At 40.1% G+C, this 25,771-nt stretch overlaps 1 protein-coding gene across 1 annotated transcript in view; it reads left to right on the top strand.

Moving 5' to 3' along the window:
- The window catches only part of SLC25A26 (solute carrier family 25 member 26), a 136,541-nt gene that overhangs the window by 26,462 nt on the left and 84,308 nt on the right, over nucleotides 1–25,771 (top strand). Inside the window, exons 4-5 of the mRNA XM_063122056.1 lie at nucleotides 2,898–3,002; nucleotides 5,267–5,314. Coding sequence (XP_062978126.1) covers nucleotides 2,898–3,002; nucleotides 5,267–5,314 — 153 coding nt within the window. The remainder of the gene's footprint in view (nucleotides 1–2,897; nucleotides 3,003–5,266; nucleotides 5,315–25,771) is intronic.

Raw genomic sequence — 25,771 nt, 5'->3', positions numbered from 1 at the left:
TAATGGGAGTGAGTCCTCGGGGGACTTGCTTCCAAGTAAATATGCATTAGGATTGGGCTGCCAATAGATCTGATCCTTTGTTCTAAGGCTATGGGAGGTGCTGGACCCTCCCATGGTGGGGCCATTGCTCAGTGGTAGAGAATAAGCAGAAGGTCCCAGGTTCGATCCTTGGTATCTTCAGGAAGGGCTTCTTGAAACCCTGGAGAAATGCTTCCAGTCAGTGTTGACAGTACTGGGCTGCATAGACCAATGGACTCAGTATAAGGCAGATTTCTATGCTCCACCATGGTTACTGTAGCAGTTCAGGTATTATGGCTGCCTTTGCACACCAGTGTCAAAATTGTGGAGATATTGAGCCTTCTGGCTTGTTTAAAGGAGGAGGTGGGCAAACAGACTTGGGAGAGCTACTTCTTTTTAAAAAAATACAACCTAGATATCTATCAAACAGAGCCAGGTGCACAATATATACCCTTAGAATTAAAGAACAGGGTGCCTCTGAGCACGTTAAGAGGGCTAAATGACAGGCTACATTAAATAATAATAATTATTATTATTATTATTATTATTTATTTATTTATTTATATAGCACCATCAGTGTACATGGTGCTGTACAGAGTAAAACAGTAAATAGCAAGACCCTGCTCTAACTGGCATTTTTTCCTTCAAGTAAGTGCATGGGCCCTGATCCACATTGGGAACAGCACATGCAGGTAGGGGAGGTTTAAAGCTTGCCATCCAACCGCTTTTCACCTAAATTCGTCCGCCCACGGTACGGAGATGAGCTGGGGAAAATCTCCATTGGCACAATACAGTTTTTCCTCTTTCTTTTTAGTCCCTGGGGGTGTATATCGGGGTGGGGTGGGGAGTGAGTTGGATGGGGAGTGGGAAGGAAGTGGCTGGTCCTGAGGCTCATGCACTTTCTTCAAGGAAACAGACTAAAGTCCCATTGGGTAGTATCCTATTGTGCCCATGCACTTGTAGGAGTGAGTGCTCCCACAATGAGGCTTTTGCAATTCTAAAAATAATGCAAAACAAGTGGAAACACTTGTTTCTGAAATGGGACAGGTCAGCAGAGTTCTCAGAAGGTTGTTGTTGTTGTTGTTGTTATAATTATTAGTAATAGTAGTAGTATCCCACTGATAGTGCCCTAGTCAGGATGATTTCAAGAAAAAGTAGCTCTGTTTTTATTATACATCAGTACATTATAGGTTTACTAGTGTAAAGCCCTTGTGATCATGGGGGCTAGTAGTCTGAGAGTGAAACATACTGTTCCTTGACTTCCGCTATATCAGTCCTCCAGAAGCTGTATGGAGGGTACTTTTCTTCAACGCAACTGCTTTTGGTGCTCGCTTTCTCGCACCCATCGCTGCTGAATGACATTTGCTTCTTCCCCTCAGGCCTCAAGCCCACCTCTTTCCCTCTTGCCCCACATTTTAAAACCTGGCTTTTCCTAGGGTTGCTTCTTTTGTTCGCTGCTGTCACCTCAGAACATTTGCCACGCCTCCATCACCATCTCTGCTGCCAATATGGCTGCTTTGAGAGCAGGCTCAAATAACAAATCCCAAGGCCCTTCCTCTGTCCCTAACTTTGCGTTTTTTTCTCCTTGCATAGCGTGGAGCTACATGAGAGCTGTAGTTCCCCAACTACCTTGGGTTCATGGCTAGGGTGTGGAAGCATACTGCTTAGCTGTTAACGTTCAAACTGAACTTTTTTGAACTTTCACAATTTTCTGTCTGTCTGTACTGCTCAGGCTTCAGTTTAAAGCAAAAATTAGCAAAATTGGTCAGGTAAATCTCAAGTAATGAGCCTTACACTACTGTATTCTTTTGTAAGATTCTGCATTGGTGAGTTACAGAGTATATCTGAGTTGCGTTTTTGCATGCTCACGTGTTTTCGGTATATAACTCTGGCTACAGGTACTTGCTGTTGGTCACTAGATGGCACTACCTGCCTGCCTTATCTTTTAAGGAAAACTGTGCGGAAGTTCATGCTATCTGAGCTTCCTAAGCACATCCTAATATTGGAGGAGCACATTCCTACAATCCAAAAGAAAGAATAATGCCATTATCCAAATCAGGGTGGATTTGATTTAAATCATTTTGATTTAAATCACTACTCAGAAAGACTCGATTTAATCATGTGACTCCCCCCCCCCCAAAAGTGCACTCTTCCTCGCTATAAGCTTAATACATATTTTACACAACTCAAGAGTTACCAAAGACTCATTCTTGCTGGTATAATCTTAATATTTACAACCAGATGAAGTTTTCATTTTTAGAATAACAACTTTTCAGATTAGTTTTACAGTTATATATAAAAAATACTGATTTGGTTATACTATTAGAAACACATCATAGATCGATAATTATGAAATTATTGCGAGGTGAACTATCTCCAGTTTAATTGGTTAATCATTCATATTTGGACAACGTTTCTGCTGTACTCTATTGGAAGGAGAAAAATAATCATTACCTGAATGGATTAATGGAATTCATTTACCAAAAAAATTAAATATTGCATGAATATACAATATTACATGCTACATAATTAAAAACTAATCCTTATTTCATGATGAATAACCTTTGGACTATAATGTATCTTAAATAGAAAACTATTTTTAGATAGATTTTTCCTCAAAAAGCATTTTATTAAAATAAATCCGATTTAAATCAAAAGAATCCGACTTTTTTGATTGTTTTTTTTAAAAATCATCCACCCTGATCCAAATCAACATTTGTTTTATGAGTGAAAGGCCTGGCAGACAGTTGCAAATATTCTTGGCTGTTCAGAGAGATACAAAATTATACCTTGTTTCCCTAGCAAGAAAGGGTTACTGGTTAAAGAAACAGCATCTAGAACTGTGATGAACTCTGTGAGTGTTTATGCTTCTTTTGCAGGTTGCTTGTCTAATACGGGTTCCCTCTGAAGTTGTGAAACAGAGAGCACAAGTCTCCCCCTCTTCCAGTACCTTACGGATCCTTTCCAACACAATATGTGAAGAGGTAGGAACGGATGCAGTAGCATCTTCTTAGGAACGGATGCAGTAGCATCTTCTTTTCCTGTTTACCTATCTGTACTGATTCCCCTTCCTCTGCTTATTTCTCTGTGTCAAAATTTCATTTGCAAGCTCCTAGGGGCAGGGATCTGTCCTCCTTTCCTCTGTAAAGTGACATGCATATTGAGGGCATTATCTGAGTGAATAAACAGCAGGTTTTATTTAAGGAGAACTTTTGAACCATTAATGCTACAGGAATGCAAAGTCGTTCATATATTCTCCAAATCATTCGTGATTCTTAGTCTTAAAACTCCTGGCTGGTTTATCCATTCATAGAAATCCTACATTTATACAAAGCCTTTAGACACCAGGTCTTGCATTCTTATTTACCTGCCCATTTTCAATGTATGTAATGCATCTGCATTATTTCTGTGGATTTTATTTGCTGCCCCTTACGATGATGATATGGTATTGATGATGTTTCATTTTTATGCCACCTTTCATGAAATGGATGATGGGTGGCATAAAAATGTTTTAAAACAGGGTGTTGAATCTCTTTCAGCCCAAAGACCAAATTCACTCTCAGGAAAGCTCTCAGGAGCCAGGTTAAAGTGGTGGGTGGAGCCAAAATGCCACCCTAATTTAGCCTAAAGCTCTTATTGCCAGTAAGTAAGCTTTAGGGGTGGCATCTCAACATTTTTGAATGGGGGGAAAACTGACTCCAATTTGTAATGTTGAATAGTAGTTCTTATGATGATGAGTTGGAAAGGAAACAGTTCAGGGAGAGGAGGAGCCCAATGGAGCTGATGATAGGGTCCTACTTACCATCTCTCCCTCTTCTGCAGCCTGATAGAATGGCTGCTGCCAGATGTTACAGTTTGGAGCCATGGGAGAGCTTCTGGGAACCACTTGTACAACTAAAATTGTAATGGAGGGAGAACTTCTGCAGGGGAGAGTCTTGGTATGTTGTCTGGCTGGTAGACACACATATGGTTAGCCAATTCTCTTGTAACCTCTTTGGAAGATAGTAGAACTCCTAAGAGGAGTGCAAGTATATGACTTTTGGAGAATTGACATGATAGGTGTTGGGCAGGGATTTTTCCTGTGTGCTACCACTGTAGTCCCCATTTTGGAAAATGGGGACTACAGGATGGTCAAGCCTGTAAGAATCCTCAGAAGTACAGTGATGGGCTGAGGTATCATATAGAAACAGTTACCTACGGAGGTTGTGGGCTCTCCCACACTAGAGGCCTTCAAGACGCAGCTGAACAACCACCTGTCAGGTATGCTTTAAGGTGGATTCCTTAAGGTGGACTCAGTGGCCATATTGGCCCCTTCCAACTCTAGTATTCTATGGTTCCATGACTCCGGATAGGCAGGCTCCCTGGCTAGAGCAACAAGGCAACTTGGCTTGCTGCAATTCCCTCCCTCAAGCTTCCCTTGTCTTCCATCTCAACACAGACAACTTTGACTGGGCTTATTCTTGGACCTCCCTTGGTCCAGGACTGATGACATGGAAGTAACTGAGAAGCCATAAGGACATAAGAAGAGCCATGCTGGGTCAGACCACGGGTCCATCTAGTTCAGAATTTTGTTCATACAGTGGCCAGCCAGCTGCCCATGGGAAATCCACAAGCAGGACATGGTGCAACTGCACCCTTCTGCCCATGTTCCCCAGCAACTAATGTATATAAGCAGACTGCCATACTTGACAGTATTATACGGTTGTAAGAAAACTAGTAGACAAGATCTGCAGAATGCACACAAATGCATTTTTAAATATTCTGCCCATTTTTGAAAGCAATGAAACCATTGCTTGGGAATGAAACTGGACCATTGCGCTTAAAAATTAAGAGTAGGCATACAGATGTATTAAGTTCAACCTCGGAAACCCTACTGATCTCTATGTGCATTTGGAATAGCTGATAATTCTTGATACCAGCAATGCTTGGCAAGAATGAGTTCACACATTTCTATACCTTCCTGTTCTTCTAACTTAATAATGTGACATATTATCCCTTTGATGTGCAGCTGTAACTGATTACTTTTAGCAGCCGTTAAATAAGTTTTGAAAGCAGGGATAAAGCTCTCCTATGTTAGTAAAGCTAGGAAGACAATATATAGTGTGTTTATAATCAATATTGTCAATTTGCTGGAAGCCTGGGTATTAGGCTCAGTAAAGCTGTTATACCTGCCATGTAATAATCAGTAAATTGCAATCTTTGCTAACATAATTCCCAATAGCTGACACTTTCTCTTGTTGATTTGCAGGGTATTCTAGGACTCTACCGAGGTTATAAAAGCACGGTATTAAGAGAGGTAACACACTTCTTTAAATGTTCTAATCTTATTTTTTATTTTTTTGAGTGATGTATGCCTTTGGATTTTCTTGAGTTGTTTTCCCTTAGGCATGCTATGATAGTAGTGCAACTCAATGAAAAGAATGGAATTATAAAACATTCTTTCTCTCATGTTTCCCTTTACCCAGCCAACCCTGACAACACCCCTCTTCTACAGAAGAAGGGTCAAATTAGATTTACAGCTCATTCGATTCTTCTTTTTCTTTGGCCTTATACAAGATATGTAAGGTATTGGCATTATTATTTTTTATCCCTGGCTGTAGAGGTGAGTGCTTAGATTTGTTTGTTCATTTATTTATAACATTTTTATACCGCCCAATAGCCGAAGCTCTCTGGGCGGTTCACAAAATACAAACCCACAAAATACATCATAAAATACAATATAAAATGTAAACATTTAAAACTGCCGTATAAAGTACAACCAATGCTTGGGAGGAGACCAGTGGAACAAGAGGTTGTAGAAGGATCAGAAGAATTATCTGCAGTTGCTTTCTGCAAGAGGATGGAAATTTCCCTGGCCCTTTTTGGCTGGATTCTGTCTTTAAGAGAGGAACTCCTGCCAAGACCGTCTCCTCCCTTCCTGAGTGCACTGCCATTGCTGTCACCTTAAGTCAAGACCCTCCTTGCCAGAGGTCCACAGTTTTACCACAGTTCTTCAGTTTGGGAGATAAAACAAGCTGTATTTAAGCAGAAACGGAAGTGGAAACACCTCGTGGCTGTGCGAGAGGGGAAAAGGAAGTAGCTGAGGCCAAGGCTTATTCGTCTCATGCTAAACATGTTTGGGCTTGTTCGTTTCATACTAAACTGTGGGTGTTGTTGTGTCCATGCACACCAAGGTGCCTGTGAACATCTCTCTTGGCCCCCACCAAGCTCCCTACCCCTCCTGATTTTTATTTTATTTCTTAAGATTTTTAATTAATTTTTAGCGGAGATGCTGGAATGCTTCAAAGCAAAGTTCTGCCCTATTTATAAAGGTACAAAAAAGAAGTTTTGTGTTTTGGAGCTCAGACCCCACCTCTGCCATGTAATTAGGTTCTTGGGCAAGTTATTTTTCTTTCAGTCTCAGTACATTACCTCCTGGGAAATGAGTGTTTTGTGACTGGCCATGGCCACTATGGCAGCCATTTTGTGACTGGGCAGGCACCTCCCAGCAGCCATTTTGTGAGAGCAACCATGGTGCACACCAAACGTTCCAAATGTGCCTATCAAATCCAAAGGATTAGGGATCCCTTGCTTTAGCCTGATGTTCGAAAGCAGCCATTGTATCTCACAGTATGGTCCAATTTTACTGTCAAAATCTAGTGAAGCATTATAAAAGATAAAGTAGATTAAGAAATAAAATGTGCTTGCATTTTGGAGCCGGGAAAACAGTTGGTATCAAAACAGTTGGTTTGATATCTGGGATAAACTTGAAAACTTTTATCTAATCAGGATGTAGGAGGGGAAGGAAACAACTCCAATATATCCCTTTTTATTCACTTCTCATTTTCTACCTTTTTTGGGGAATAGGGTAGGAAGACTGGGAACTTTAGGGCAATGAAACTGAAAATTATAGTATGCTTGAATAACAACATTGAAAAACTTAGCTGAAACCCCAAAATGGCAGCCTCTCAGAGCATTGAAGTCAAGCAGCAGTCCGGAGCAACGATAGAGCCCACTGCCTAGAGTGCCCTGGGCTAGTTAGGCTGTTCTGTACTGAAAACTCTATTTTTGGGGGGACTCTTAACCAAAGACACATGTCTGATGACAATTTTAGCCATGGTTAGCACCGCTAACCATGCTACATAACGTGGTTAGTGAGGCTGACCACAGTGTGGTTAATGGAGGAACATGGTTAGGCAGGGGGTTGGACTCAATGGCATTATAGGCCCCTTCCAACTCTGCTATTCTATGAAAATGCGTGACAGGTGACACCGTTAACCATGCTGCTTAACTCCAAAACGGTTAACAGCATGGTTAATGGTGTCATCTGAACGGGACCAATAAGAAATTCTACCCTCAGAATGTCTCTGGGCTCTGGAGAATGATAGTAAGGTTTTTGTTGTTGTAGCACCTCTGAGGGTCTCAAAAATTAGTTATTTGTGTGATGAGATGACACCTGTTTTTCTCAAACATAATCCCCACTATGGCTTCATCCTGTACTTATTTTCTGCTTCACTAAGCACACGTTGCTTGTTGAGATTTCATCTGGTTGCAGGATAAAGAAAAAAGCAGGGGGGACAAGACTTCTTGATTTCTCTGAGGGTTGATGAATAAATGAATAAATGTAGCTGTGTCAAAGAATAGCGATCTGATTTTTTTCTTTTTGTGTGTGCATATTAACGAATAGATAAAACACACGGTTACAACTGAATGCTATTCTTTCGCAAAAATGTACTTTGACATCTGTCAGGGCGGTAATTAATTTCCAGGCAGATCTCTTAGCATAGTATGTGACCCTGCTGAGAGAACTTTGTTTACTCAAAATGGCAACACTTTGTTGGAAATTTAATTGGGGCTCTTTCCATTATGTGTATTCATAAAAGTTCTTTCAGAACCAATTTCAGCTGAAATATTGCTTTCTTTTTGTGTGTATGTAGCATCTGCCTTGATAGAATGAGAAACAAATTATTGTTGAAATGAAATGTTGTTTCAGTTCAAAATCAAACAAATCACAAATGATCAATTTTACATTGTTTTTCTTAAGTGTCATGTGCTTAGCTCTCTGTTAAAAGGCTCATGGTTTCAACACTGAATATTTCTGTTTTGGGGTGAAGTGTCTGTTAAATTGTTTAATTGGCTTCTTCTACACAGCTCAGACATGGTGCTGGGTGTGTTCTGAAACTCCACATGTATATTGGGGATGTAAATAAAAGAAAACACACACCATCTGTGATATTCTACTTTTAAGCAGAAGCAGTTTCTCTATTGGATGGGAGACACTGTGTTAATTATTGGATATTTCCCTGTATTCTTTTTCCACACTGGTTCTGGAACTAGATGTGACAGAAGCTACGTGTGCTGCCTCTTTTTTTTCTTGTTCTTGATCATTTGTAGAGAAATAAAGCATGACTTGATGCCACAGCTGCTAATTTTCCCCATCCCCAGCAAGTGGTAGCCCAAACATGTAGTGGTGGTGGAGAATTTGCACAACTGGTGACCTCGGGTCACATGGTTTGTAGTTGTAGAAGTTAGTGGAAAAAGCAGAGGACACATGGGGGTGATGTCTTTGGCAGCAGCCCTGCGACTCCTATTACATCTAATTCCATTTAACTTTTTCCTGTCTGTGATGCTGGTGGTACGTGTTCCCATTTTTCAAAGCTCAGAAGCTGATACTTGTGTTTTTTCTATAGTAGCATGATTAAACTTTGGAAGATGGCAAGACAAACACATTACATCTAAGTATCTTAAATGATATCCTTTTGGTTCCAACGTAACTCATCCCATGTGGATAGAGTGCTACTGAATTGGAGATGGGATGACGGAACACAGGAAACAATGTGCTAGACGCAATGGCAGCCCAGGATGCATCCAGACGGAGGACTCAAAAGGCACCGTGAAACTATACCATCTTTCCCTCCTTAACAGATCCTTTTTTCCTGATAAAAAAAGATGGTAGAAGTAGTGGGAAAATATGAGTTTACAAATGGAAGATGTCATTGTCTGGACCTCCTGTAAAATTCCATGAATGTGGCAGGGCAATTGCACAATAAAAGTCTCATTTGGAAGCACCCTCAGTTGCATAAAACAGAACTAAGGAATTTTTGACACAGCTGGTGTGAGTTTCCATAACTGGAAAAAAGAGAGGAGGGTGGGGTAAATTAAACCACAGTTGGGAAAAATCTTCCTTCTGGCCTTTGTGCATCATTTTCATGAAGTGTTGTTATACTGATAAGGCCAGTTGTATGGGGAATTATGCATTCTTGGGCTCATAGTTTGGTGATGAGCCGGTGACATCTATAGCTCCTCTGCTGAAAGTTTATCCTAGTAAGCTGAGCCAGGCTTTTCAATTTCTGTAGAATTCATTTTATTAACTATGACCAAGGAGAACATCTGTTAAAATTCCATTACATTTAGTTCATGGGAAAAAGGGGGTGGAAAGGAGGGAATCCTTCCCCGGATCCTCAGTTTTCTTTAGACTTAAAAACAAAAACTAAAACCCAATAGTCTTTTAACAGATGCCTGAAATGGACATTATAATGAATGAAGATGTAGCATTAAAAAGCAGCCCTTTATTGAATTGCAATGTTTACTATAGCTTGGTGCCTAATAATTTACTTTGATTAGTTCTAATATAATTAAGGATGGCACACTCCTCTTGATTTTAAATTGTTAGTTGCAGTACTATAAATCTGTAAGGGCTAGGCTTTTAAAAGAAACTTGTATGACTCAGGCTTTTATTTATTCAGAAAAGCAGTGAAAAAGAAGGAAAAACATCTCCTGCTACTAAGCTGTAGTTGCCTGATTTGAAAAGTACTTTTAGTACAGCTAGACCAAGAGGAGCTCTGTATTAATTTGACCCAGCTAAACGGGGCCATTTTGGCTAACACAAGAGACTGTCAGAAAGTTATGTTGGAATGGATTATCTATCTATCTATAGATATAGATATAGATATATTCTTGGGATTGCCCTATGAATGAGAGCCTAGTTCTATCCTGATTTATGTTATCTGTTACGTGGATAAACTTTTAAAAATACATGTAGGAAATATGTTCAAGAAACACGTGTTCAAACAACACTGTGTTGGTCCATCCAAATCAGGAGCCACAGAACTGAATTCTGAAGAGAAAGATCAGTTTTAAATTGCTTCCAGCAAAATGTTTGTATTGGCTTCTGGAATACGTATTTTCTCCCAGGAATCTTTATTTGTCCTTGCAAATAACTACTTTTGTGATTTGATCTCCCAAATTGTATATCAAGGCTCTTAAATGGTTGACTTTAACGATTTCCATAAAGATTTTGATTTTTTTAAAAACTGGAACAAGAAATTTAAGAAATGGGCATTTAACTTAAGATACATGCTTTTCTGTGGAAAATAGGTTAGAAGTGTTCCAGCAACATATTGCATGAGAGTTGTGGGGGACACTAATACCCTAAGAAACATTTTTTGCCCCTGCTCCCTGTTTTCCCTCAGAGAGCAATTGGATGTACTTGAATATTTTTTATTTCTTTTTTTATTATTCCATTTCTCAATCTGCATTTCCTTGCTTGGTTGTTCTTATGCTCTGTTGTGCTAGAAAAGCTATGCTCAGGATCTGATTCTGGAATACCGCCACCTCTAATGGCATTTCGTTGGTTCTAGGATGCAATCTGAGCCTCAGCATGGATATATCACAGCTTCATCACAGAGGTTCTAGTGCTCTCTACCATTACGATAAGTTGTTCAATGCAGGTGGAAACAGGACAGGCCCTGCAAGATTGCCATTTGGTGCACCTTCCTTAAGGCCATATAGTCCTTTGAAGGTGGGCTCTACCAAGGAGTGTTTTCAATACAGCCTGAAAATACATCCCTCTGCCTTATCCATGCTATTTGTTTACAAAATTTCTGTCTTTCCTTTCTGTTTAACAACATTCAAAGTGTTGTACGGATGTAACCGTCAAAATTAGATCAAAAAATATAAAAGCACATATACAACAGCTAAAAACGCATGCTCAGGGAGTCATATAACCAGCTAGTGTCCCTGAGCATGTGTTCGTTATTGGAAATAATCAGAAAAATTGCTCCACCAACTGAGAACAGCCAAAATCAAGAAAGAGCTATTGACTGGATCTCACGTAACAGCCAAGAGTATGGGTTGAATATGGGTTGTCATTGAATCGTGGGTTGTTGTTTCATGTGAACCCTTCACTATGGTTTAACTATGGGTTCTTAACCATGAGCAGAGTTCACAACTCAACAACAAACCGTGGGTTCTCTTCCTGGGTTGTTCATGGCTAGCAACCCATTGGGCCTGTTCAGACAACATGTTAAGCCATGGTTAGGCCACTCTTTTGCATCAAATAGTTATTGAGAGTGTTTCAACTGTGTTTATGTAGCCACCAAGGTTAGGAATGATTTACACAACACACTAAGTCATGGGTCACATGACACTCTAAGCAATAATGTTTAGCTCAAAATGCTTAACCACTATGACTTTTCGTGTCGTTTGAACAGGGTCATAGTTAAACTATAGTGCAGGGTTCATATGTAACGCCAACCCATGATTCAGCCCATACTCAGGGTTGTCGTTATGCGTGAACCAGGCATTGTCAATCAATTCATTCTTCCAGAGCAACCTGTGAACCACCAAGCTGAATTCAAGTGCACTGACAATATTGTGTCCTGCTAGGTCAGCCTTCCCATTGAGCATGCTGGATGGGGCTGATGGGAATTGTAGTCCAACAGCCCTGTAGGATACCAGGTTGGGAAAGACTGTGCTACATGCTTGACAACCTCCAGATAGGGAGTAAAAATGCTTATTAGGCTTGTTGGGGCATGCATGTTACGCAGGCCTGTTCCAGACTAAGGGATTTGCCTGGCATATTGGGCAGAGCTGGGTGTTTCTGTTCCTCTTGTTAAGCATAGCTTGCTGGTATAGTGGCATGATGCACTGATTGTGCTGCTATTGATTATCTAGAGTGAATTCATGCAATCAGGGTGTCGGACATTTGGAAAGATGTTCCTGAATCTTTGCTTAATATGCTTTCAAAAATAGGTTAATGATGCAGGACTCCAGAATCTTAGCTACCATCTTCTTTAGAAGCAATTCTTTGTGAACTGCAGTTGTTAGCTGGATTCTTTGCACATTCTCAAGGTGATGTAGAGACATGGTAAGGCCACCATTGGGAAGTTTTCTTTTATGGCACGGTCACTAGTCATTTGAATGCTTTGACCCATTGCAGACCTGCTGCAATTTTGGACTTGTCAGTACAGTATAAATACAGATTTCATAGGCCTATGACAGAGTGCCTTGGGTGTGGGAGAAAACACTGGGGAAATTATCTTTTTAAAATGATTTCCCATTTCCCCCCCTCATGCTTGTTCAGAAGAAGAATGTTAAACATGCTTATACTGAATTGCAGAAAACTCCAAATGAAAGCACTTGATTCTCTTTTGGCTGTGTGGTTTCTGAGCAAGTGGCGTGCATGTATGATACTGTGCTAGGAGGGTGGGGAAGCCTTTCCCAATGAGATGCAATCTGATCTATGATACGTTACTATAGGCTGGCTTTGATTTTTGTTCATATATTACTCAAGGGCAGAGTCAGATAGGAAATACTGAAGAATTATTCCAGTTTAATAAGTTTCATATGTAATTTTTACAGCTGCCATGATCAACATATGCAGTTATGTTAAGCACATGCAGATGGATAATGAAATTACATCTAGACTGATACTGCACTTTAAATATAACTTTCAATGCTGAACAGGTTGCCTGTATAGAGATTTTTTCTGCAACCATGGAGTTTACAAACCTGTTCCCTTGAAATAATAAATAAATAAATTACTTAAGATTTGCAGTGCAGCCCCCCCTTAATCCTCAGGCTATAGCAATCTTTAATATTTGTACACCATCTCGAACACTCATTGAGCAGAGGGACAATACAAAATATTCTAAATAAATGAAACGTAATAAATCTAAGTATGTTTGCTATGAGTAGCGTGTGTTCTATATGTGCATGCACACATGAACACCAGGAGGCAAAACGTTGTAGTAATTGTATTTAGACCCATTTCATAAGTTATATTAGTCTTTGCTGGAAAATGAAAATTCGAACCAACTTCTAATGTAGTTTGGCAGATTTCAACACCAGTTCAGCCCCTCCGTTGGAGTGTGTTTATGATAACACGGCTGACTTGAAACCACAGTGGGACCATATCCATGTGCTCTTGTTTCTTAAGCAGCAGACACATACTTCTACAACCCATGAATTCTGCCATATTTTTAAAGAAATGATATAAAACATTGCCATTTGTACAAAAAACACAGACAAGCAGGTCTTTGTTTTCTGTAAAACCAATTGTGACACAATTTTTTTATATATTCAGGAGAAGCTCTTAATATGTGGGATTTACAAAGGAATTTTCTTTCTTGGGAGTAATATTTGCCCTTGATTTAAGTTGGTGGCAAGTTTCCAATTTTCTGCCTTCTGTTCAGATGTAAATTATCTCTAAAGGCATATTCTCTTGCTGCATACACACACCTGGTTTCTTTAAGGATTGGGACCTTAAGACTCTTGTCAAGAAACCAACATTTTTGGGATTGCCAAGTAATTTAGACCGGCTAGAATAACACCGAGAAAGGAATCCACATGAAGGGTAGATTGAAGAGCCTGTTCGTGTGTGCAGATTCTGAACTTAAATTCACTAGCAAGCTCTATAAAAACACATACCCACTGTGCTGAAGTTTACCTTTAATAGACACTATTTTCAGTGTGAGGGTGTGTTATCTTTGAGGGCTTGGGTAAAAACATTGCATTTGGATTTAACCTGTTCACAGGTTCCTTCTGACAGTGAAAGTAAATACACACTGTATGTTAAAGTTGGTGAATGACTCAGAGGCCTGCTTCAAGCAGTATATGTACTACCGCTTGATCACTCAGCCACGGTTTGGAAAGTGAATGATAGGCTTGCAAATTCCTCCTCTCCCTTCTCCTTGCTTGCTTGAATTCACTCCCTCTCCAGGTTAGCAATCACTATGATTTACCATGATGTCTGAAGAGCTGGGACCATAGATAGCTTGTAAATCCAGAGATTCCCATCCTCCTAATTTCAATCTCTGCTTCAGAAGTGTACTGTCATGGATCACATTAGAGGGCGGGGGGAAGCCCATACATCATTCTTATCTAAGAAGCTTTTGTATTTTTAATGCATCTTTAAACTAAGTGGAAAAAAATGTGTGTTCCTGAACTCTTTAAAAGTTTCTTGCTGCATCTAACAGCCTGTTTAATAATCTTTACCTTAAGTTTTTTAAGGCACAATCGTATGCATGTTTTGACAGAAAAAAAACTCCTACAACTCCCAGCATTCCCTAGCCACCATGGCTGTCTGCGGAATGCTGGGAGTTGTAGGACTTTTTTTCTATCGAAATGTGCATAGGATTGCACCCTTAATTGATTGGTAGTGTATATTTTAACCTTTTTATTGATTCTACATCTAATTCTATCACAAGAATTTCAATACTGCATTAAAATATTTTCAGAGTTTATTCCCCATGGGACTTAAATACAAAAGCTCAGTAACCTTTCGTCTGCCGATCAGATTGGTATGCTTTGGAGGGTAAGCCCCGTCCTCTTTTCCAAAGTGAAATGCATCACCCTGTTAGAGAATCCTGCTTAGAATGCAACCAGTGAGGGGCAGAAATAAATGTGGGCGTAGGTGCAGATTCGTCGCCTTCCTGCAGCACCGCAGTATATTGAGATGACAAGTAGCTGCAAATAGAAATGATCTGTCCTTTACTGGGTGGGCAGATCACACTGGCAGGACATAGTTGCTGATCTTCAGGTAAATGTGGGTGGAAGAGATTCTGATGGCATCAACCATGGTATAGTAAGGTAGGAAAAGGGATTCTGGAAAACCAACTGATGTTGGGTGTACAATTTATGTTGGATGAAATTATACTCACCCAAAAGGTCAGAGTTACCCTTGAAAAGCATCCAGAAACTTCCAATGGGCGCAAAATGCTGCTGCCAGGTAGCAGGGTGAGGCTAGGCATTCAGAATATATTACACCCACTTTGTTCAATATACACTGGTTGTGACTTGGTTTCCAGGCTCAATCCAACTTGCTAGTGTTAACTTTTAAAGGCCTCAATGTCTTGAGACATGGGTACCTTCTTCCATACGTTTCTCTTTACATGTTCCATCCAACACATGAGGTCTTGCTCCATTTTCCATGTCCCTGCTATGAGCAAGGACTTTTTGGTAGTGGCTCCCACTTTGTGGAATAGCCTCGTAAGGGAGATTTGTCATTTTATTCTTTTAGGGGTCTGGCCAAAACCTTTTTTCTAGAAGTCTTTTATTTGAATGTTCCATTGGCTTTGTAATTTTAGTGCTGTTCTTCTATGAACAATGTTCTGTGATGTTTGATTTTTGGTAATTTTATACTGGATATGTTTATGTGTATTGTGCAATAGTTTTGAGTTCTAAGCTACTTTGAGTTCACTTGTGGAAAAATGGAGGGGGGCTACATGTTTTCTAAACAAATAAATAGTTGTTTAATACAAATATAAAATCGTATGATCTGTAAAACACTGATTAAATGAGCATGCTTGTATTTGATCCTTTATATTACGAATGCCTCAGAACTGAAAGTAGTTGTTTAATCGAAAATATGTATAAGTCTGAGGCTATATTTGCACATTTCTTTGAAATGCTGGACTTTTTATTACTTCAGACAGGACATTATATGTTGCTAAGGCAAAACATTCTTGTAATGTCTTACACTCCCCTTTGCCATATACTCCAATTGATGTTTGCCCTCCTCTAGCTTCTTATTAGTTACATAGAAAGGATACAGGGAGGATGCAAATAACTTTATAATGGGCCAAATGCGGCCTGCAGCCTCCTCCCCTTGACCCTGTCCCCCTATGTGGCAATTAGGCTTAGGAAAAAGGTCCCATTTCCCCTTAAAGCTAACTGTCACAGTGCAGTGGGCTGGGATTTTGTAGGTGAGGGAAGGGAAGAAAGACAGAGAAGGTGAAAGAGAAAGAGAAGAAAATTGGGTTGTCAGAAAGAAAAAGAGCTCTGCCCCTGCCCACTTTGGACTTTCCCTTGGTCGCTGTGGCCATGGCCACACTGATAAGTGACCTCCCCTAAGATTTCCCCTGAGGGAATGTGGCCCTTGATATAATGAAGACTCCACACCTATGCTTTGTAAGAAGCCACAGCATAGATTGTTCTAGTCCAGTGCCATCTACTCCAACTGGAAGCCGTTCTCCAAGTTCTTTGAGAAGCCTTTCCTAGCCTCTGCTACACGAGGTCTTCAAGCTGAAAATTCTGGGACCGTTTTATGTTCAAAGCACATGCACCACTGTTCAGTGGCAGGCTGGCAGCCCCTCTCCAAAGAAAGTGCTCAGTGCCCAACTCCTGGGAAACATCTTCTCTCCAGTGCTCCTAATTATTATTATTATTATTTATTTATTTATTTATTTATATAGCACCATTAATGTACATGGTACTGTACAGAGTAAAACAATAAATAGCAAGACCCTGCCGCATAGGCTGGAACTTTTGACTGGCCTTTTAAAATTGCTTATCCTTCTTTGCTCTTTTTAGCTCATGTGATGGCTTTTCTCAGCATGGATAATATGGTTACCCTTGGAATTTGGAAATAAGGAAACTTTTTTTTAAAAAAGGAAAGCTAATATTTATGCTTTTTTTAGTAGCCGGTTCTCGTATTCCTCTTAAAAATGAGGCTTGAGCAATCAAATGGCAGTTCCAAAATAATACACTAGAGGGAGCCCCAATGCCTGTGTTTCCTTTACTTTGAAGGTGCTTAAAGCAAAGTCTTAATCGCACAAGATCTTATCTTCGCTTTGGAGAAATCTGTTCAAACAACCTTCTTATTAGCTTTTTGTAGAAGAGAAATCATACCAAACTCTCCATGGCTTGTTTGTGTGAGGGCTTTAGGGCGGGTGGGGAGAAATCAAGTGAGATTTATATTTGGATTGCTATGATTTATCGGCTTGGTTTTCAAACAGCGGAGTTTTCATGGGATGTGAGTAGATCATGATCGTTCCAAATCTTTAGTTCTTCAGCTGTGAGCTAATTCAGCTGCGCTCACTCTTACTTCATTTTGAAAGGCTGTTTAGATTGTAAATCAAGATCAGGCAACATAGAAGGTTTGGGATCTTTCAAACGTAATGGTTTCCCTATGTGGGGCTACCCATGTGTGTGGTTCAGAAGCTGCAGCTTGTGCAGAACGCAGCAGCTAGGGTGCTCACCGGGACACCTAGCTCTGCCCACATAAAACCTGTGCTAAAAGAACTGCACTGGCTGCCTGTTACCTCCCGAGCCATGTATAAGGTTATGTTATTATCCTATAAAGCCTTAAACAGCTTGGGACCAGGATACCTAGCAGACCGCCTTCCCTTATACATGCCCAGATGACATTTAAGATCTTCAGAGGAGGCCCTGCTTGTCATTCCAAGACAAACAGAATGTTGTCACGAAGAACCTCGACGGTGGGCATTCTCTGTAGTGGCACCCACCCTCTGGGAAAACCTCCCTTGTGCAGTTCGGGAGGCGGGAAATGTAACATACTTCAAACGCCTCCTGAAAACACATCTTTTTAGACAAGCCTTCCCTGGACTGTAACTTATTCTGGGTTTATGTGAATTTTTTCTGTAAAGGTTTAAATTCTGACCTTTGTATATTGTGGTTTTAATTGTGAATTGCCCAGAGAGCCTTGGTTATTGGGCAGTATAAACATGTAATAAATAAATAAATAAACCACTGTGAAGCCAAACTTTAAAAAAGAAAGCTGAGTGGGGTCTAGAACAAGGGAATAGATTCAAGTGTGGGTTAGGGACGCATGTTCTGAGCAAGCGTGGGAACAAGTGGGACCTGCAACAAAGTGTTGCAGCATGGGGTATTGCTGTTCAAGTTTCCAGCCACTCTAGTCTTTCCCCATCCTGTTTCGTTTTCTGTCCCCCACCCCACCCTCAATAGTCAGCCAGCATTCTGTGTCCACTGAGCATGCTCAGGCCTCATTGGGCTGTTTTGGGTCAGCCCAGTGGTGAAGGTTAAGCCTGCTGATACCTTTTCTGTGTGGATGGTGCCAATTTTAGCATCTTTGAATTTTAGATTTCTATTGTTGATCATGCAGTACTTCAAAAGAATGATGGATTTGGCTGAGTATTCGTACAGTAGGCCCTGTCTTATGTTATATATTGGGAGAGGGGTTTTAACTTAATAGCATTTTTTTTAAGACTCGCAGCTGTTCTGCTAATAGTATGAAAAAAATAGCACACTTTTCTAGAGTTGCAATGTCAGGGGGAAGAATTTTCAGGTCTATAAACCTGAATGAGGTTGAACCTGTGGAGATTATTAGCAAGCATTTCATCCTCACCTTCTGGGGCCTCCATGTCAGAATCAAGCAGAACTACTCGGGAATGATTCCACAGACACCTGCCAGACCCCATAGTCATTTGTGACTTGCCAGTTATCACCACCTTAGCTATGATGTAATTGAGAGATCGTTAGTAGTATCAATGGACTATTGATCTCTAGCCAAGAATCATGCCTGTTCTTATGAGGGTATAGGAAATTGCCTTATACCAGGTCAGTCCACTGGTCCCCCTAGTTCAGGGGCAGGCAACCTGGTGCCCTCCACATGGTTTGGAGTACAACTCCCATCATCCCTGGCTATTGCCCATGCTGACTGGGGCTTATAGGAGCTGTGGCCTATAACATCTCTATGGGATCAGCATCTTGGGCAGAGGTCTGTCCAACCATTTGCTAGCCAAACATCTGAAGTGGATATGCCAGAGCTTAAAGCTGGGACCTTCTGCCTGCAAAGCATTGTGTTTTGGCACTGAGCTATGGCTCTTCAATCAAAATGGATGGGCCTGCTTCCAGGAAATTGCTGATGTCCAGCTGCAGTTGAAGCTAGAGAGCAATTGTAGTTATAGGTCTTCTAAAAATGTTTTTCATTCAGAAGAATCACACATAAGCTCCTTTTAAGAGGTTTTTCCTTCTTCTTTTATCGCAGTCCAAAGTACGTTTTGCTAACAGTATCCAATTAGATGCTAAATTCTCGTAATAGTTTTTAAAGACAGTTTTTTAAATTACATACCCAGTGTGTTATTGTTTCGGAAGCTGCTGATTTGTAGCAACAAATGTTTGCATCACAAACGTTACTCAAGCAATGTGACCAGTTCTCAAAAGTCATTGCATATGCATATTTGGAGTTGAAAATTAATTTCAAACCCTTCCTTTTTATGCCAGACTTGCCTGTCAGCTCCAAGGGATGTTTCAGACTTTCTGTTGCGTTATATTTTAACTGTGCCAGTGGCAATTATTCTCTGATATAAGATTGCCAGATGACTGGTTAGATTTTTTTTGAGATAAAAACTGGCTTCCTGACATTATTAGTAATAGCTTGTTATCTTGCTTTATTCCTGACTATACTTGACCATGTCTTTCGCCTTCTATAGCGTATATGTAATTATATTTTCTTTCCTCAAGACCTTTTTGTACTTTTCGTTTAAGATTCCAAAGGTTTTTTTCTTGGTTCCTTGCTCTGTCAAGACTGTGCACAGCCTTACTCAACTTAACTGGACAATTAATGTTTGGTGATGGTAAATGTCTCTTGACAGGTGTCAGCACTATTGCCAAGGGTGTTAAGAACATAAGACGATCCATGCTGGATCAGACCAAAAACTTATCTGGTCCAACATTCTCCTCTTACAGCAGCCAACAGCTGCCTGTGGGAAGCCCACAAATCCACATGAGCACAAAAGCACCCTGCTGCTTATGTTCCCCAGCATACTGCCTCCGATACTGGACATAATATATAGCCATGATGCCAAGTAGCCATTGGTGGCCTTACACTCCATGAAATTGTCTAACTGCCTTTTACAGTCATCCATGTTGGTGACCATCACTACACCTTGGGGTGTTAGAAAGTTTTGATTGAAGTTCTAGGTTAAACATGTTCTTGTGAATATTGCATAATGTTCTGAAGTTTCCTGCCTCCCCTCCACTTGTGAATCAACTCAATAGGACTTGCCGAAGCGCTGAAAGCAATGCTTTCCTAGTTCAGATGTAGAAGTGGTCTTATAAATGCACATTTCATTCCCCTGCACCCACCCACACAGTGACTGGTTTCATACAACCCCGTAACTCACATTCAAGTGTTGAATGTGTTGAAACATGAGTTGTTGCACTGTGGGTTGTTGTTGAATCATGGGTTGTTGCAAAGTCTAAAAATTTGTAATTTTGCATTGCTGCTGTTTTTATCTGGTTGAGCTTTTATATTGTATTTTATAGTGTGGTTTTATATTGTTGTTTTATACTTTGAATGTTTTTAATTTTTGTGAACCACCCAGAGAGCTTCGGCTATTGGGCGGCATAGAAATGTAATAAATAAATAAATAAACCCACCCGTGCTAACAAACCATGGTTTGTTAACTATGAACAACCCATGAAGAAAACACATGGTTTGTTGTTGGGTTGTGAACTGTGGATTGTTCATTATTAATAAAACTTTTTAAAATCATGGCTGGGTTAAAACAACACAATAATCCACATTTCAGAGACAACGCATACTCCACCCTTGAGTATGGGTTATTGATTTATGTGAACCAAGTCAATGTCTCTGCTTTTAAGATGTCCCTACTGGAACAACTGGACGCTACCATTATTATTGGTAATATCACTATCAGTACAAAGTCTAAAGTTTCATCATGGGAACTGTCAGCTTCTTCTTGGCTGGCCAGGATGTTATTGAACAGTTTTCTTTAAACACCAACTTCTGCAAGTGGTAATTTCTCCTAGGAAGACTAATGGGTAGAGGGCTCTGTTAATGTTGTATAATCTGTACAAAAATGAATTCATTCTGGCACTCTCTCAGGATAATTATCTGTGTTTATGTATGTTTGCATATGTGATAACATCCTTGCACGTGTGCTTTTCCCAGACCCTCATCACAGCTGATTATACCTTTTTTCTGTCTCTTCTCCCTTTCCCTTTATCCCTTTTCTTACCCCACAAGAAAGGATCAGAGCCATCAAAATTGGCAAGCGTTAAGCATGATAATTAGTTCAATACACTGACCAATTCTCTGAATTGCAAGTTCAAAGAAACATGTGGACATGGATGAAATCAGATTTTGGCATTTCTCACTCTGATTGTTCCAGGACACTTGGAGCTTCTTTGATCTGTAAATAACTGATGGGTTTTAATGCCTGGCTCAAAATACTTCAAACATGTTTTGCAAAGTTTTGTTTTTAGTCTTAGAGCTAATTTTATGTTACAGCTTTGAACCATAGTAATGAAATTATTCATGTTTCTCAGATTTTAAGGAGTACTCATATTTAAAAAAGAATTAAGAAGCTTTTCACTCTTGATTATTATATAATGCCCAATGTATGCATGCATTTGTATCTGTACTGTGTAATTGTTTTTGTTTTGCTTTATCTTTAGCTAGTATGAAAGTCTGGATTATTTATTTATTTATTTAAAACATTTGTATCCCGCCCTATATCATTAGGATCTCAGGGCAGCGTACAGATAATCTTCTGAGATGGTAAACTCAGAAGATTTATTTTATTTTTTTCCTGCCCTCCTCCAAGGGTGATGGACTCCATAAACATACAGCTGTATTTATATAGACTCTTCCACATGATTAGGAACTCTGTGTGATCTTTCCCCCCACCCAAAATATTTAGTTAGTGGGAAAAGGATTACAATCTAATGTTGTAACCACTATGTCACACTGACATTTGCATTCTTCTTTGAAGCCCTTTATAACTGGGTTTGGACAACACGATAACCAATGGTGGGTTAAATAGTCAGTGGTTGGTTATTGTGTTGTCTGGCAGGACTTTTTCACACCACAGTTGGTTATTCAGCAGAAATAACCAACGCAAATAACCAATACTGTGCAGAGTTGATAATTTGAACAACCGTTGGTTATCATGTTGTGTGTTGGGCACTGTTGACTATTTCGTCATACACAGTTGGTTATTTTCGGCAACTACAGAGTCCCTGGCAAGAGCAACGAAAACGGTGGCTGCTACTCTAGTCCATCTGGAAGAACTTGCAATGGCTGATGAGATACCAGCAGGAGGACTGAGGGAGAGAGAGAGAGGGCAAATGCAGCCTATGTGTTACTTAATGGCAGCAGTTATCTTTTTGGTAGAAAATTAAAGAGCCTTTGTGCATTAGGCAGAATGAGTTGGCTGCCTCAGGTAGCTGATTTTGAGTGTCATGAAAGGGAAACAGATTGTTGTTTAATTTATTATTATTGTATTTTTATTCCGAGGGAGAGGCTCTTGCAGGATTTTCTGCCTCAGGTGCCAAGAAACCTGGGAGGCCTTGGATACTATGCAACTTGATTGGGGTTGCGTGGAATGACAAAATGTCTTGGGCTGGCCCTGGACTGTGGGCCTGAAAAACCTACATTCCTGTTCAGCTGTGAACCTTTCTGGATGCTCTTGGGGAAGCCACTCTTATAGAATAATTGAGAATAAAAAGCTTTTTCATTATTTTTAAAATCTTAAGTACTTAAAATCTGCAAAAACAAATGAACCCATGAACAATTTCATTACTATGGTTCAGATGGTGCTAGAAAAAAGCACTGCTATTGCTACATGTAGCTGTGGTGAAGATCAAAAATGGAACACGTTAACATTCATCGTTGTTAATGGTGAGCTTCCCCTCTTTCCTCTCCAAAAAATTATTTCCCCTCCCCCCAGTTTTTTTTTACTTCACACACCCTTCCGGGTGTGTGAAGTCTCTACATCTCTGAGAGATTAATTTTGCTGATTTATATAACATATTAACAAGCATTGTGATAAATATTAGCATGAGCAACGAGTGAGCTAATTAGTGAGCTGACGTGTAAGAGAATGGCATCACCTATACCATTAAATGCATTCTTCTGGTTATTCCCAGTGATGTACACCCTGAGACCATTGTATTACTGTATGTTGGCTGGAGTTATAACTGGCAATGCAGAAGCACCCTACTGGATGTACTCTGTGCAAGGGAAAAAGTGCTGCATGGGGTAATGGTCCCACACCCTTTCTTGTATCTATGTATCCATCCTCTGAACAGATGGTCAGCCCTGACAATTCACCACTACTTGTTTGGGGGTGGAAGCTGGATCCCATGCCAAAGAGGTGATCAGTACCATTGTGAAAGCAGGTGTAGTGCTGTATATAGAAAGCATGCACACATTTTCAGACCAGGGCCTGGATCTATATACACAGCCAATGAGAGAGAGAGAGAAAGAAATACTGTTATGGTCATACCTAACCTGTACTCAGCCTATACCTTATACTTCACCTGTACCTAAGCCCACTTGTTGTAAGTTATCTTGTAAGTAGACCAAAGCGATAAAGGGGCTAAGTGTTGGTAAACATGCATATTCTGACTTACTAATCTAGGGTTTGATTGCCTGAACTGGGCCAATGACGTTTTTGCTGCCTGCTTTTTGTTTGTAGAAGAAATTAGCCCAGTTTTCTTTAACAAGTTTGTGGCAGAGTTCAGAATAAATAGCTCTAGTAATCCTGTGCCATTTCATTTTCTAATGTATTTTGTGTGGCCATGCACCATAGCGCATTTCCTACAAAGTAATATTCAGGTGAAGAGCTAGGGAAATAAGCTGTGCAAGGAGCGAGAACATTTTGGAGTGACGTGTTGTGAGAATTCTTTTCAACTTTGGAACAAATTCATTGCGCATCTGCTATGACTTGGAAGCAATCTTCATTTCTGTCTTATGAGAAGCAGGGGGAGGTAGAAGAGATGGATGTTTAGAAAAGACCCTGAGTATATATGCATTGCATGGTATAACAGGAAAGTGAGCAACATCAGATTGCACTCAAAGCTGTTATTAAAAAGTGTGTGTATGCTGCAGTGTGTGTGTGTAACATTTATGCATAGCAACAACTAAATCCATATTGTTCTGATGAAAACCTGAAATGGGTCTCAAAGGGGGATGTGATGTGGAGGAGGAATGAGGGAAGAGCAAGTTGACTGAAAGAAAAGATGCCTTCAAAACAAGGTGGAAAGAGTGAAAAATGGGGATTGAAGGAATGGAAAGACTTATATCTTTTCTCCCAGTGCCTAAGCTCTTCTTCAGGCTGTTTCTGGAGATTTATCATATGCTGAAGCAGGCAAGCTCTTCATGTCACTGGGCTTAGAGTTAGAGAGTTTCCTCTGAGATCTTTCTCACTGATTATTTCAACCTCCATCCAGGGCTGAGAGCCAGCTTTAGCCTCCCTCCTGCCCCCTGGCAATTCTTTTCCTCTTTCCCAACATGTTACTTCTCCTGTCTCAAAACCCCAGCAATTTCCCACCCCTCCCCAGTTTGAGAAGTCTCCTCCAAAAAACGTGTAACTGGCTGGAAAAAAAATCCCCAGCCCAGTCACTCTAAATTTGCCCTAAAAATTACTAATGCAATTATATAAATATTCATAAAGCTGTAGGCTTTATTTGAACTTGGAATATGACTTGTAGGGAAGCAGTATGTGATTTTTATTTTATTTTTGGCAAGGTGTGGCAGGAGGAAAAGTAGGAGTTAACAATAGGCAATAGGTTTTTGTGCAGTGGTCATGAAAGGAGTTCATGAAGATGAGACAGATAAGCATGTATGACAAATGTAGCCTGAAGAAGTTTGTAGACGCTGCTTTCATTTTTCATTCCTAATGCCATAACCTTGAGGTCTAGGAAATTGGTTTGATTTTTAAAAAGCAAATGTAACCATCATGATTTAAGTTTTAAAGACACAAAAGAGATTTAAGATTTAAAGAGTAGTGAAAGAGAGGTATAAACTTGGGCATTCAACCTAAAATCTATGGTTGTACTTTTCTCAATACGTGGCAAAGTATTTACAGAAGCTTTAACCATGGAAGAATTGGAGATTTCTCACTTCTTGGCTATGTATTTCTAAAACTGAATGAGGTGAGAGATCTCAAATTCCTCCATTCATATGGTTTCCCTGTGACTTAGTTTGCTAGAGATAGGTTGTCTGACATCAGTTGGACTTTAAGAAAAGATTTGAAGGCTGAAATCTTATATCCACTTACCCAGGAGTTATCCCCATTAAACTCAATGGAAGTTACTTCTGAATCGAAATGTAGAGACTTGTGCTGGAAGAAGTATATATCCAACATGAATTGTCTCTGTTGTTGAGCACTAGGAGATTAGTGTTTGGGGGATTTTCTTTTCCCAGTGTTGCCACCACATATGGGGGACTTTCTCTCTTCATGTATGGGGGACTGCTAGCAAATGCTTATTTCTCTGGGCCTAAGGACCTTTTCCCCACTATAACTCAAGAGTTCCACAAGCTCACCCTTTTCCACTGCTAGCAATTCTCTTAGAATACTTTAAAACCTCCTAGTAGTTTGGAGGAGAGGCTTAGGCATGAGATGGGCACCAACACTGGAGACAAGATGAATTATTAAACAACTCTGTTTATTAAAGGGATATTTTGCACATAAGGGAATACTAATATTTACTTTTGGGTTTTCAAATGACTGCTTGCTGACATTTCCTAAGGACTCAAGAGATACTGCTAATATAAGCCTTTTAATTACTTCTTTTACCTCAGGTAAATTCCCTAAACCCCCACTTCAGCCAAATAAACTCACTTCTAGGTCCAGTTCCAGTTCTTGGGTAAAGTCATCTTCTGGCATCCAAAGCTGCTCCTGTTGTATTTCTGGCTATTGGACAGTATATCTGACTTTTTACTCCCTGTCTTCCTCTGGCAGCTTCTTGGCATAAGATG

The sequence above is a fragment of the Elgaria multicarinata genome, chromosome 3 (assembly GCF_023053635.1).
Source record: "Elgaria multicarinata webbii isolate HBS135686 ecotype San Diego chromosome 3, rElgMul1.1.pri, whole genome shotgun sequence".
Lineage (NCBI taxonomy): Eukaryota > Metazoa > Chordata > Lepidosauria > Squamata > Anguidae > Elgaria > Elgaria multicarinata.
The sequence above is the reverse complement of the archived record's forward strand: the minus strand, read 5'-3'. Positions and strand labels throughout refer to the sequence as shown.